Raw genomic sequence first — 13134 nt, 5'->3', positions numbered from 1 at the left:
TTTTGGAGTTAGCACTGATGTGTCTGACCATGGTCACCCCCGAATTCAAGCGCATGGAGAAATACTTCTAGGGACTTCCTAAGTCCATCAAGGGAAATGTCACCTCATCTAAGCCACCAAATGTCCCTGAAGCAATGCGCATGGCGCATACTCTCCTGAATCAAATCATCCTTGACGAGCCGGAGAAGTCTAAGTTTGAAGCCGGTAGTAGTGAAAAGAGGAAATGGAACAACAACCACAACAACCACCACAACCACAACAACAACAACAGGGGTAGAAACTACGATCAAACCCCCGCCAAGAGGCACAACAACGGTGGAAACCCTAATCCCAACAACAACACCAACACCAACCCGAACTACAAAGGAACCTTACCTCAATGCAGGCGATGTTACAAGCACCACACTGGATATTGCAATGTTGTCTGTGAGAAGTGCCAACGGTCTGGGCATATCAGGAAAGACTGCAAGGTCACCACTTTGAATGGGAAGCCGAACACCAATGGACCTAAGAAGTGCTACGAATGTGGACAGACGGGCCATTTCAGAAATGCGTGCCCAAACAAGCGAAAACACGGAGGACCACCCCGTGGTAGAGCTTTTAATGTTAATGCAAGGGATGCACGCGATAACCCCGACTTGGTGACAGGTATATTCAAAATCAACAATCTTTTAGCTTCTGTCTTGTTTGATACTGGTGCGGATAGAAGTTATGTATGTAGACATTTTTGCGATAAGATTAATTGGTCATTAGTCCCATTAAAAGAGAGTATGCTTGTCGAGGTCGCCAACGGTAAACTTGAAAAAGTTGACCACATTAGTCGAGGAGCTATTATCAACATAGCTGGTGCAGATTTCGAAATTGATTTAATACCTATCAAACTGGGAAGTTTTGACGTGATCGTGGGTATGGATTAGTTGAGTAAGATAAAGGCCGATATTATCTGTGGAGATAAAGCACTTCGCATACCATAAGGAGATGGCGAACCACTGGTTATCTATGGAGAGAGATGCACCTCGAAGTTGAACCTCATTAGTAGCGTAAAAGCGCAAAAGATTATGAAGAAGGGACGTTTTGCTGTCCTAGCACATGTGAAAGCGGTAGAAACTGAGGTGAAGAGCGTGAACGACGTTCGAATTGTGAACGAATTTTTCGATGTCTTCCCAGAGGAATTACCTGGATTGCCACCGCAGAGAGCAGTAGAGTTTTAGATTGATTTAGTGCCAGGAGCTGCACCTGTAGCTCGCGCACCTTATAGACTCGCACCTTCCGAGATGCAAGAATTACAAAGCCAACTGCAAGAACTACTTGATCGAGGATTTATCCAACCAAGTTTCTCGCCTTGGGGCGCACCTGTGTTGTTTGTGAAGAAGAAGGATGGATCCTTCCGTATGTGTATCGACTACCGTGAACTCAACAAATTAACTATCAAGAATTGGTATCCTCTTCCACGAATTGATGATCTTTTTGATCAACTACAAGGATCGAGCGTTTACTCAAAGATCGATTTGCGATCCAGATATCACCAGCTGAGGGTGAAGGAAAGTAACGTGATGAAAACTGCATTAAGGACCCGTTATGGTCATTATGAGTTTCTCGTGATGCCATTCGGTTTGACAAATGCACCTGCCATGTTCATGGACCTCATGAATCGTGTCTGCAAGCCGTACTTGGATAAGTTTTTTATCGTCTTCATAGATGATATCCTCATCTACTCTAAGAGCGAAGAAGAACATGAGCAACACCTCCGACTAGTACTTGAACTCTTGAGACAAGAGCAACTTTACGCCAAGTTCTCCAAGTGTGAATTTTGGTTGAAGGAAGTTCAATTTCTGGGTCATGTTGTGAGCGACCAGGGTATCAAAGTTGATCCCGCCAAGATTGAAGCCATCAGCAAGTGGGAGACCCTCACTACTCCAACGTATATTCGCCAATTCCTAGGTCTCGCCGGTTATTATCGAAGGTTTATCGAAGGTTTCTCTCTGATTGCGCGTCCTTTGACCGAGCTGACTTACAAGGGCAAGAAGTTCATTTGGGAACCCGCACACGAATCAGCATTCCAAACTTTGAAGAAGAAGTTAACCTCCGCACCTATTCTATCGCTTCCCGAAGGCAGTGATGATTTCGTTGTTTATTGTGATGCATCGAAGAGTGGTTTTGGTTGTGTACTGATGCAACGATCAAAGGTTATTGCCTATGCCTCCCGCTAATTGAAGATTCGTGAGCAGAACTACACTACGCATGATCTTGAACTTGGAGCCGTTGTCTTTGCGCTCAAATTGTGGAGACATTATTTGTATGGAACTAAGAGCACTATTTTCACCGATCACAAGAGTCTCCAGCACATCTTTGATCAGAAGCAACTGAATATGAGACAGCGTCGATGGATCAAGACGCTCAACGACTACGATTGTGAACTCCGTTATCACCCTGGCAAGGCCAATATTGTAGCTGACGCTTTAAGCTGAAAGGAGAGGACGGCACCTCTTCGTGTTAGGGCTCTGAACATCACCATCCATTCGAACCTCAACAGCCAGATCAGAGTAGCCCAAGATGAGGCTCTCAAGGAGGAGAACATATCTCATGAACATTTGAACATACTTGTCTCTCGATTCGAGGTTAGGGAGTCTGGACTCTGATGTTATGCCGGAAGAATTTGGGTACCTTATTATGGAGATCTACGAAACCTGATACTTGATGAAGCACACAAATCGAGATATTCGATTCACCCCGGTGCGGGCAAGATGTACCACGACCTTAAAGAACAGTATTGGTGGCCGAATCTTAAGAAGGACGTTGCGACTTATGTTGGTAAGTGTTTGACTTGCTCAAAGGTTAAAGCCGAGCATCAGAGACCTTCTGGATTACTTCAGCAACCGGAGATCCCACAATGGAAGTGGGAAAGGATCACAATGGATTTTATCACCAAGCTGCCAAAGACGGTGGGCGGATACCATACCATTTGGGTTATTGTTGACCGCCTCACCAAATCTGCACACTTCCTAGCGATGAAGGAAACTGATACAATGGAAAGACTTGCTCAACTTTACATCAAGGAGGTTGTATCTCGTCATGGTGTACCTTTATCGATCATCTCCGATCGCGATCCCCGTTTTGCTTCTAGATTTTGGCGTTCTTTGCAAGAAGCCATGGGAACTCGTCTGGACATGAGTACTGCTTATCATCCTCAGACTGACGGGCAAAGTGAACGAACGATTCAGACCTTGGAAGACATGTTGCGTGCATGTGTCATCGATTTTGGAAAGGCTTGGGAAAGGCATTTGCCATTAGCCGAATTCTCGTACAACAACAGTTATCACTCAAGCATTAATGCTGCACCTTTTGAAGCATTGTATGGCCGTAAGTGCCGATCCCCTATTTGTTGGGCCGAAGTAGGCGAAAAGCAAATCACCGGACCCGAGGTAGTCCACGAAACGACGGAGAAGATTGCTCAAATACAAGCGAGACTTAAGACTGCCCGCGATCGTCAAAAGAGTTATGCTGATCTTAAACGTAAAGACTTTGAATTCAGCGTTGGTGATCGTGTTATGTTGAAGGTTGCACCTTGGAAATGTGTGATCCGTTTTGGAAAATGTGGGAAGTTAAACCCACGATACATTGGTCCTTTTGAAATCTTGGAACGTGTTGGACCCGTTGCATACCGTTTGGATCTACCAGCACAATTGAGCTCAGTTCATCCTACCTTCCACGTGTCAAACTTGAAGAAGTGTCTTGCTGCACCAGAACTTATCATACCACTGGAAGAACTTACAATTGATGACAAACTCCACTTTGTGGAGGAACCTGTTGAAATTATGGATCGTGAGATCAAAACTTTGAAACGCAACAAGATTCCGATCGTCCGAGTACGATGGAATGCTAAACGAGGACCTGAGTTTACTTGGGAACGAGAGGATCAAATGATGCAGAAGTATCCTCACCTTTTCCCGACTCCTCCATCTACCTCAGCTTAAATTTCGGGACGAAATTTTCTTTAACAGGTGGGTAATGTAACGACCCTGGAAATTCCAACTTTTATTTATTAATAATTATTATTATTAATACGTGTGATTAAACGAATGTATGTGATTACATTTACATGTTGCCATGATTGCCCGTACTTGACTTTTAAGTGCCCGAAACGTCTTTGTGACACACGAAACTTCACGAATAATATTTCTAGATATTATTTACATTCATGATTAATTTTATTAATCATTTTAATTAACTAAGGCTATTAGTTAGTTACTTGGGCTTTAATTGGGTTTAATTGTTAATTAATTGAACTTGGGCTTTGATTAGTTAATGGACTCATGAATTAAGACTTGTAAGCCTACCCTACCTTTAAGTGGGCTTAGTTAGCCCACTCTTTCAAAGTGTAAGTATCAATTAAATGGTAACTAGTTAGTTTGTAAGGATTGGAATCTAGTTATGCCTTAATCCCCATGAAACTACATCTTTTAACCACCTTTTGTAAGGCTTTACTTGCTATTAACCAACAAACACTCCTCTCCCCCCTTGAAGGCCCCAAACCGTCGGTTTAGGAGTACCATATGGGTGCTTTTGATTTTATTTTTCTTCATTACTTCATCTCTTGTATTCTCTCTCAAAAACACACACACAAACTAGCTTCACTTTTCTCTCATTTCTCTTATCTCTTTGTAAGTAACTTGAACTTGTTCTTCCTCTTCTTTCTTGAATGAAAACCGAATCCTAAAGTCATCCATCATCATCATCATTTGTTAATTGTTACTTGTTCTTGATTATTGTTTAACTACTTGTCTTTGATAATTGTTGTTACTTACTTTCATGTTACAAGAATAAACTTACTAGTTTGATTCTTCATAATATCTTGTATTTATCAAGAACACAAGAACATAAACTTACTAGTTTACGATTCTTCTTTTATTGTTTCAAAGATTAATGTTCATGTGTTGAAATCATACTTGAAGTTCGTGAAGTAAACTTTAAGGTTTACTTTCTAAAGATCAAACTTTGGTTTGAATCTTTAAAGTATGAACAACCATGAACAAATTACTTGTTTACTTAGTTTACTACTTCATTCTTGCACTTTAATTTCATGATTTATGTTCTTGTTGGTTAAATGTTACAAGTTAACTCTGATCTCATTAATCTTGAACTTAAAGTTAACTTTAAAGTTCAAGAACATATAAAGGAAACTTTTTAATTATAACTTTGTATACTTATGCTTGATCTAGACTTTTGAGTCTTGGATCTTCAAGATCTAACTAAGAACTATGTTCTACATTTTAAGATCTTGATTTCATAAGTTCATTTTCAAGTTTGTAACTTATTATTAGTCTTATAGTTCATGTAAGTGTCAAACCTAAGACTTTGATGTAACTTTGGTTCATCAAACTACATGCAACTCTTAAGTGAGTTGTGCTTCATGTCTTAGACTTGCACTAGGGTTATGATGGTCAAGACTTGGTTAAGATGATGTAGATACATCAATGAGTTGTACACTTGAAGCTATATGCATCAAGGATGAGAACCATGATGAACATCAAGCACCAAGACCACCGGAACTCACTTAAACTTACTGTTTCTGTCCAAAACCTACTGACCTGCTATTTATGTAACAGACCAGTAGACCTGGGCTATTGAGACCATGATTTTTAGATAGAACTTTTTGATTAGATAACTTTTCATATAAGACTCGTCTTAATCCGAGTTACGGTTTAGAATCTACAGCCCTCCGAGCGTCACTATGTCCATTTACTTTTCTGTTTTCTGTTTACAGTTTCTCTTTTTCTAGTTTCTGTAACAGAACAGTACACCTGGGCTACTGTAACCTTGATTTTCAGATAGCTCAGTTCATGTAGATAACTTTTCATTTAAGACTCGTCTTCATCCGAGTTATGGTCTAGGATTTATGGCCCTCCGATCGTCACTAGGTCCTTTTAACGTTGTGCAGAAATTTCTGACCTACTCGCACTTAGACCGTCGCCACGGTCAAACGAAGACGAGTTTGCTTCTGGAATTTTTACCACACTTAAGGGACTCATAGACGGAGCCATGGCCACTGGTCTCACCTTAATTCAGTAAGGTTTGAGGCCGTGGTGACTGACTGAAGTCAGCCTTTATTTTAAACTACTTTCATGAACGAAACCTACTTTACCCCTTTTGTTAGATGATGGATGATGATGAACCTTAAGGCCTTATTTACATACTTTTAAACCTATTAAGACGATTTACCGACTTAGTACTATTTGCCTTAGGTTGAGGACCTTCGGACCGATTACTTGCACACCTTTTCCGAACCGACTTTACGACTACATTATCATTGTGAGTTATAGCATTCCCTTTTTACTTTAACTTATTTTGGGAACTGAGAATACATGCGGATTTTATGTTTTACATACTAGGTACGAGTACTTAAACTTTATATATGTGTGGGTTATATAACGGCAGAAACATTCCCTTTAGCTCGGTAACGTTTAGTCATTGGTTTTTGAACCGGTGAACGCGAATCTTAGATATGGATCCATAGGGTTTGACATCCCCACTCGGGCTAGTCGCGCTAGCATTTAACGAGTGTTTAATACTTCGTAGACATACGCACTTGCCAAGTGTACTTTCAGGGGGTATAAACGTTAAGTTAGTTACCAAGTGCCCACGGTTAACATATACTTTATTATACTGTTTTGAAACGCTCTTTGTAGCACTGAAATCTCGTGGCCTACCTTACATACTGTTATACTTAAACTATAGCTCACCAACCTTTGTGTTGACGTTTTTAAGCATATTTTTCTCAGGTGCTTGAGGTTAGCTTCAGTCGTGTACTAGTCGTGCTGTAGACAACCGCTGCTTAGAGTTGTCGTCGCATGAACTACTTTATTTTGCGTTCAAACATTCGTACTTTTGAAACTATGTTATGTAATGATCATTGGGGTCACGTACACTTATATTAATTGCTTCTACTTTGCGAAGCATGCTTTTGGATTGTAAAACATTTGACGTTGGTTATGACGTCACTTTTATTAATGGATGCAACTCTTTTGAAATCGCATATAGTACTTAACCTTGTAATGATCCTGTTGTTGATGGTCCGTACATGATGATTTAGTACGGGGCGTCACATTTTTAAAGGTGTTGAGATCGGAAAAGATAAGATCAATTTATCACATCTACAATTCGCGGAAGACACGATCTTCATTGGGGAGTGGCATAACCAAAACTTTTGCAATCTAATGAAAATATTTAAATGTTTTGAGAACTTATCGGGACTCAAAATTAACTTCCACAAAAGTGTGCTTTATGGTTTGGGTGTTGCTCATTGCAAAGTTGGTGATCTTCCGTTTCTTTATCTTGGTCTTCCGGTAGGTGTAAACATGAGTAAGGAGCAAAATTGGAAGCCCGTGATTGACAAATTCAACTCTAAGCTCGCCAATTGGAAAGCAAGATCGATTTCATATGGTGGAAGATTAACGCTTGTTAAATCGGTCCTTAGTAGTTTACCGCTATATTATTTCTCCTTATTTCGTGCCCCTTTGAGTGTTATAAAAAATTTAGAGAGTATTAGGAGAAATTTTTTTTGGGTCGGGACCGGTGAGTGTTCAAAATTATCTTGGGTAAAATGGGATGAGGGTCTCTTACCTTATGAGGATGGGGGTTTAAACATCGGGTCTTTAAGTGGGAAAAATCTTGCTCTTTTGGGAAAGTGGTTTTGGCGAGCTAAAATCGAGCCAAAGACACTTTGGGTCTTAATTAAGAGTATTTATGGTTCTAATGGGCTACTTCCCCCTACACGTCTCTCCGGACCATTAGGGGTGAGTAGCGTGTGATCCAATATTTTGCGTGCAGGTGTCATGATCGAGAAGATGGATATCAAGTTTGCTTCGTCTTTCTCAAAGATTATTGGTGATGGTTCGGACACGAGGTTTTGGGAAGATCCATGGGTTTGCGGTACTCCATTGAAGCAAAAATTCACGCGCCTTTACTACTTGGAAGAAGAACCGGAAGTAAGAGTAAAAGATCATGTTTCTTGGATTGATCGGAATATGACTTGCAATTTTAGATGGACACACAATGTCTCGGGTCGCACTTGTAATGATCTCGACTCTCTTCTAACGCTACTAAATGCTTATGTGAAACAAGATAAGGTTATGGATTCGTGAATTTGGGATTTGGCGGGTAATGGGCTTTTCACCACAAAGAAGTTAGCAAATTTACTCGATGGTAATATTCTTAATAAAGGGTTGTTGGTTCGTGAAGTATTTTTGAAGAATCGGTTAACTCCTATTAAAGTTGCAATTTTCATATGGAGGGCATTAAAAAGGCGGATTCCGGTACGTATCGAACTTGATAAAAGAGGTATAGATTTGGATTCCGTTAGATGCCCTTTATGTGATGATGATGTGGAAACCATTGAGCATACTTTAATCTTTTGTCGTCATGCAATGGATATTTGGGTTCGGGTCTATAAATGGTGGGGCTTAGGTACGGTTTCGAATCTAAGCATAGATGAAATATTTCGAGGCAAATGTAATCGATCCTTATCCCCTCTTTGGTCGAGTATTTGGCAAGCAATTGAATGGACGTGCGGATATTTGATTTGGAAAAATAGAAATCAAAAAGTTTTTTCGGATTCTTCATGGAGCGGTCCTACGGGGTTAATGGAGATTCAACTCAAGTCTTTTGAATGGATTTCTAATAGATTGAAGAATAGAAAGTTAGATTGGTTAGGTTGGATCTCGAAACCATGGTCTTGTCTTGTGTAGCATAGCATTTTGTAGTTGCTTCCTCCGCAACTTGGTTGTAGTCGAGTTTCGCATTTGTGTGTTTCATTGTCGATCCTTTCTCATTGTACGGGTTTTCCCCCTTAGTGGACTTGTGTTAATTTATTCTTGCTTTTCGAAAAAAAACTTTTATCTTTTTTTGTTAATATGTTTGTTTGAGGCATCAGGCATATATGAAGAAAATTTAGCAAAATATACTTTAAAAAAAATACACCATTAAACCTTCATAAATTGTTTTATTTATAAAAAAGCGTCACCTAAAATGAAGTGACCTCGCAGCAAACCCACAAAAAGCTAAAGTATACAATAGTGGGAAATTCGTATACACATACACAAACAGAAACACACCAACCCTGGCTATTGTTAGTGCAGCAGAAGCAGGGTAGGCAATTTATTGGTAAACCTTTTTATTTACTTTAAAAATAATAAATACCAAAATGGCTATGGCATCAAGATTATGGGCATCTAAAGCTGCTTCATATCTCAAGATTTCAACTTTCAACAGGGGCTTTGCTTCTGGTACTTAACCCTATTCCATCACCTTTTTACATTATTATTAATTTCTTGATCTAGGGTTTTATACATTCAAGATCTGATACTTTTATAAAGGGGTTTAAGTATTTCGTATGATCCGTGTAGGAAACTTGGTAAAGGTTGAAACTTTTCGTTAATTTCTTTAATCTGTTTTATTACCGATTTATGTATTTATATTTATATATAGAGAATAGAGATAGATAGATATGAAATATGCAAATTTTTGGTTATTTAGTACTCAGTAATTTCTTTTTTCAGCTTGGCAATTTGGAATGAATTGACATAAATGATCATGGAGTTATGAAACACAATTAATAAAAGAAATAAACTTTTTAATATCAAAAGACTTAATTACCCAACTATGGAGAATACTGGAAATTATATTAGGGAAAGTGTAGTGTTGCTTAGTCCATTTCATGTTGTGAATCTTTTTATTAGTTCAACAATTTTTATTGCTTTCTATGTACTCCTACAATTTGATTTTCGTTCTATAAAAGCATGTATACATTATGTGAACAATTTGAATTTTACAAAGGGGGTTTGAGTTTAATACACCTTACGCGATAAATTGTCTTAGTTCTTGCATATTGGCATATCCATTTCTTTGGAGATGTGCGTTTTGTTATTCGGCATTCTTAGTTGGCTTAGTAATGTTAATTTAGAGGTTGCAACTTCGACTCAATGACTTTTCAATAAGTTGATCCGGGTTGTGTTGACTCAAATGATCAAAGTCAAATTAAAAAGTTAGCAAAATGAGGGTGGTAAGTCACCCAAAGTTGTATTACACAAAGACTTCGATTATTGTTGTGATGGTGTTGTTTTTGTAATCATGAAAAATTGATGGTTTTATGAAATGGGCTGAGAAGTGTTAGCAAGTCAACCGTACCGATCCAGCTTGTTTCAACCTGTGCTAAAAAAAATTATCTTTATCAAATTGAACCCGTTTTGCCCATTGCCCAACCCAGCTGACCCGCCCATTTTGCTCGATGTCCATGTTTCAAATCAAACACGTTGCCCAACAATGCAAATAATTTACTTACTCATGGTAAATGTCCATGTACAATGGTCAACATTCTTAATCACAATATGACGCGTGCATCGTGATATCAAAATTCTTACTGTTTGCTGTCTTCAGTTGTGAAAGATCTACGATATGCGGACTCACACGAATGGGCAAAGATTGAGGGTAACTCCGCAACTATAGGAATTACTGACCACGCTCAGGATCACTTGGGCGATGTGGTGTATGTCGAGTTACCCGAAGTGGGGACCGATGTAACGCAAGGTAGCGGTTTTGGTGCTGTCGAGAGTGTAAAGGCTACTAGTGATATAAACTCTCCTGTATCGGGCAAAGTCATTGAAGTCAACGAAGAACTCAGCAGCTCACCCGGCTTGGTAAGTCACTTATCGATTTTTTGTTTTTCCCCTTTTTTAATAGGATTTTTTGAACGACTGCCCTAATCGTTAACGTGCATAAAAGGATTGTACATAGCAGTTATAGGTTGATTTTCATGTGACGGTTATTGAGTTGTACAATGTACGTTAATGACAGCCTTTAGGATGTCGTTGAAAAAGTCCTAATACAAAGTCAAAATTGTTCGCAACCACGCAAGTCTGATCGAGAACTATTTGCTTAGCCACCTTTATCAAAGTAGATGAAAATGAAAGTTGCATGATTTTATACTAGTGTATGTGTTTGTGAGTTGTGACTGAAATTTGTATGTTTGGCCCCTGCAGTGGTAAGCAAAATAACCTAGGCCACTCATTATTATAGAGTATGTATGTATTTGGCTGTTGTGATTATGTTTTTAAAAATTTTCAGTTAACCTAATCCATTTTATGGCCAAAAAGATGGCAGTTAGTTTACCTCTGTAAATAGAATATGGTTAGTGCTCATTATGTTAAAAAAATGTCTGAAAAGTTTGTTCTATAGCTGCAAAATGAGATTAGCGGGCTAAAGATTATTGACACGTGAGGAATACGGGTCAAGTAAACAAAGGCCAACATTAATGCAGGGTCAAATTTATATTTTCTGGTAAGGACAAATATAGAAGATTTTGTGGACCACAATGAATAGCTTAAGTGCAAATGGTTAAATTTCAAAGTAGAAATTTCTAATAAAAGGGAACGATATCGGTTTCGTGTGGACAGATATAGTACTTTTAAAATAGCTTGATGTATTATATTTGTAGTATTTTTCTGGTTAATGTGAATTCTGTTTTTAGTTAGCAGTTTTAGCACACATGTTTGTTTAAGCTTCCATATTTAAGATATATTTACTTTATATCCCTGTGCTTTTTTCATTACTAAATAAACTAAATCCTGGTTACCGTAACTTCATTAATTTTATAAAACCGTCGTTTATCATATTCTTATTAGCCTTGGTTGTTTATTTTGCTTGACCTGTTAACCTTTTGTCCACCATGTTGGTGGTTAGGTTTTGTTTGGTTTAGCTTGTGTGTTTGTTTTGCCTTTTTTTGTGGTTGTTGACTAGGCTAGTTTTTGTTTCCTGCTGTATCAGTTTGTAACTTTGATCTTCGGATCCATTTATTTATATTATTGTTTTTTTCGCCAGAAAAACATTTATATATTATAGAGTTAAATCTACAAATAGGCTATACTTTCTCAAATGTCCCGAATGTCGCCCATATAACCATTTGCGTCTCACTGTCGGCTATATACTTTCAAAAAGTGTACCAATATAAGCCACTATATTTTTTTTACCTGTAACGAAAACAATTGATGACATGACATCTAAGTAGTCATGACACGTCGGTGATACATCGGAGCAAAAATTGAAAGTATATTAGTCTACATTGGAACAAAACTGAAAGTATATGACCTATTTGTAGCCATATAAAATGAAAAAATGTTAAATAATTAACTTTACCGGTTCAGCAGGTAACCGGTAACGAAATGTTGACATTGGTACATTTTTTGAAAGTATATAGCCGACAGTGAGACGCAAATGGGTATATGGGCGACAGTGGGATATTTAATAAAGTATATAGCCTATTTGTAGCTTTAATCCTATATTATATTCTTCTTATTAAAAGAAGAGTGCTATGTTAATGTTCATAAAGAGGATTTAAAAAAAAAAAAAAATCTTTTGGTCTGGAAGTAAAACCTTAGGTTTTTTCTTATCAGTGCAAGAGCCACACAAGTATTTTTCAATTATTCAAATTCGACTGTAACGATGTCTAACGTTACAACTGCTGTTTACCTATGTACCGTTAATCTAATAACTGTTTAATGTTTTTAGATTAACGGAAGCCCATATGAGAACGGATGGATTATAAAGGTGGAGATGAGCAACACTGACGAGGTAAAATCTCTAATGGACTGTGATCAATATTCTAAGTTTTGTGAAGAGGAAGATGCTCACTGAGATAACGACGATATGTACCAAAATCTCTCACGAAGGGATTTGTTTTGCGTGTCAGAGTGTGGTTTGATACCATCTTTTTTCTTCCGCTTTGGTTGTGATCGTTTAAATCAAATAGACGCAGAATAAGAATTGATTTCATGTTCAAAGTTTAAGATTATTAATTGCAGTTTTCGCGGGTTTTCATTTATCTTCAAATGTGCTGGATTCTTGATAACAAATTGCATCATATGCATCTTGTTCTTGGTATAATAACTAGTATTGGTATACTATTATACTGCCTGCAAGTTATAATGAGTTTCAAAATGTTCCTTTATTATAACATAAAATGAATTTGATATTCCATATTTTTGTTGTTGTTTGTTTAGTTTTATTCATTAAACTAGATTCGGAAGCCCGCGCGTTGCTGCGGTTCTCAATGTTTTTGTCATAACGTTTTTGCAATAACGTGTT

At 38.1% G+C, this 13134-nt stretch overlaps 2 protein-coding genes across 2 annotated transcripts; both read left to right on the top strand.

The window, feature by feature from the left end:
* The first annotated feature begins 7355 nt into the window (after window positions 1–7355).
* Window positions 7356–8744, top strand: LOC139859602 (uncharacterized). The gene is made up of 3 exons (XM_071848383.1): window positions 7356–7737; window positions 7828–7929; window positions 8221–8744. Exons 1-3 carry the CDS (start codon window positions 7356–7358, stop codon window positions 8742–8744), a joined length of 1008 nt encoding a protein of 335 aa, XP_071704484.1.
* Window positions 8745–9055: 311 nt separating this feature from the next.
* On the top strand, window positions 9056–12850 carry LOC139857960 (glycine cleavage system H protein 2, mitochondrial-like). The gene is made up of 3 exons (XM_071846808.1): window positions 9056–9281; window positions 10432–10691; window positions 12559–12850. The coding sequence occupies exons 1-3, from the start codon at window positions 9200–9202 to the stop codon at window positions 12682–12684; spliced, it is 468 nt and encodes a 155-aa protein (XP_071702909.1). The 5' UTR covers window positions 9056–9199; the 3' UTR covers window positions 12685–12850.
* Window positions 12851–13134: the final 284 nt, after the last annotated feature.

The sequence above is a fragment of the Rutidosis leptorrhynchoides genome, chromosome 7 (genome assembly GCF_046630445.1).
Source record: "Rutidosis leptorrhynchoides isolate AG116_Rl617_1_P2 chromosome 7, CSIRO_AGI_Rlap_v1, whole genome shotgun sequence".
In the NCBI taxonomy this organism is placed as follows: Eukaryota; Viridiplantae; Streptophyta; class Magnoliopsida; order Asterales; family Asteraceae; genus Rutidosis; species Rutidosis leptorrhynchoides.
The sequence above is the reverse complement of the archived record's forward strand: the minus strand, read 5'-3'. Positions and strand labels throughout refer to the sequence as shown.

Excerpts from the sequence above, each read along its gene's own strand:
- LOC139859602 (XM_071848383.1), top strand. The coding sequence starts at position 7,356 with ATGAGTAAGGAGCAAAATTGGAAGCCCGTGATTGACAAATTCAACTCT. Across the intron at positions 7,738-7,827 it reads ACTTTGGGTCTTAATTAAGA|GTGTCATGATCGAGAAGATG; the intron begins GTATTTATGGTT and ends TTTTGCGTGCAG. Across the intron at positions 7,930-8,220 it reads GGAAGATCCATGGGTTTGCG|GGTTGTTGGTTCGTGAAGTA; the intron begins GTACTCCATTGA and ends TTCTTAATAAAG.
- LOC139857960 (XM_071846808.1), top strand. The coding sequence starts at position 9,200 with ATGGCTATGGCATCAAGATTATGGGCATCTAAAGCTGCTTCATATCTC. Across the intron at positions 9,282-10,431 it reads CAACAGGGGCTTTGCTTCTG|TTGTGAAAGATCTACGATAT; the intron begins GTACTTAACCCT and ends TGCTGTCTTCAG. Across the intron at positions 10,692-12,558 it reads TCAGCAGCTCACCCGGCTTG|ATTAACGGAAGCCCATATGA; the intron begins GTAAGTCACTTA and ends TAATGTTTTTAG.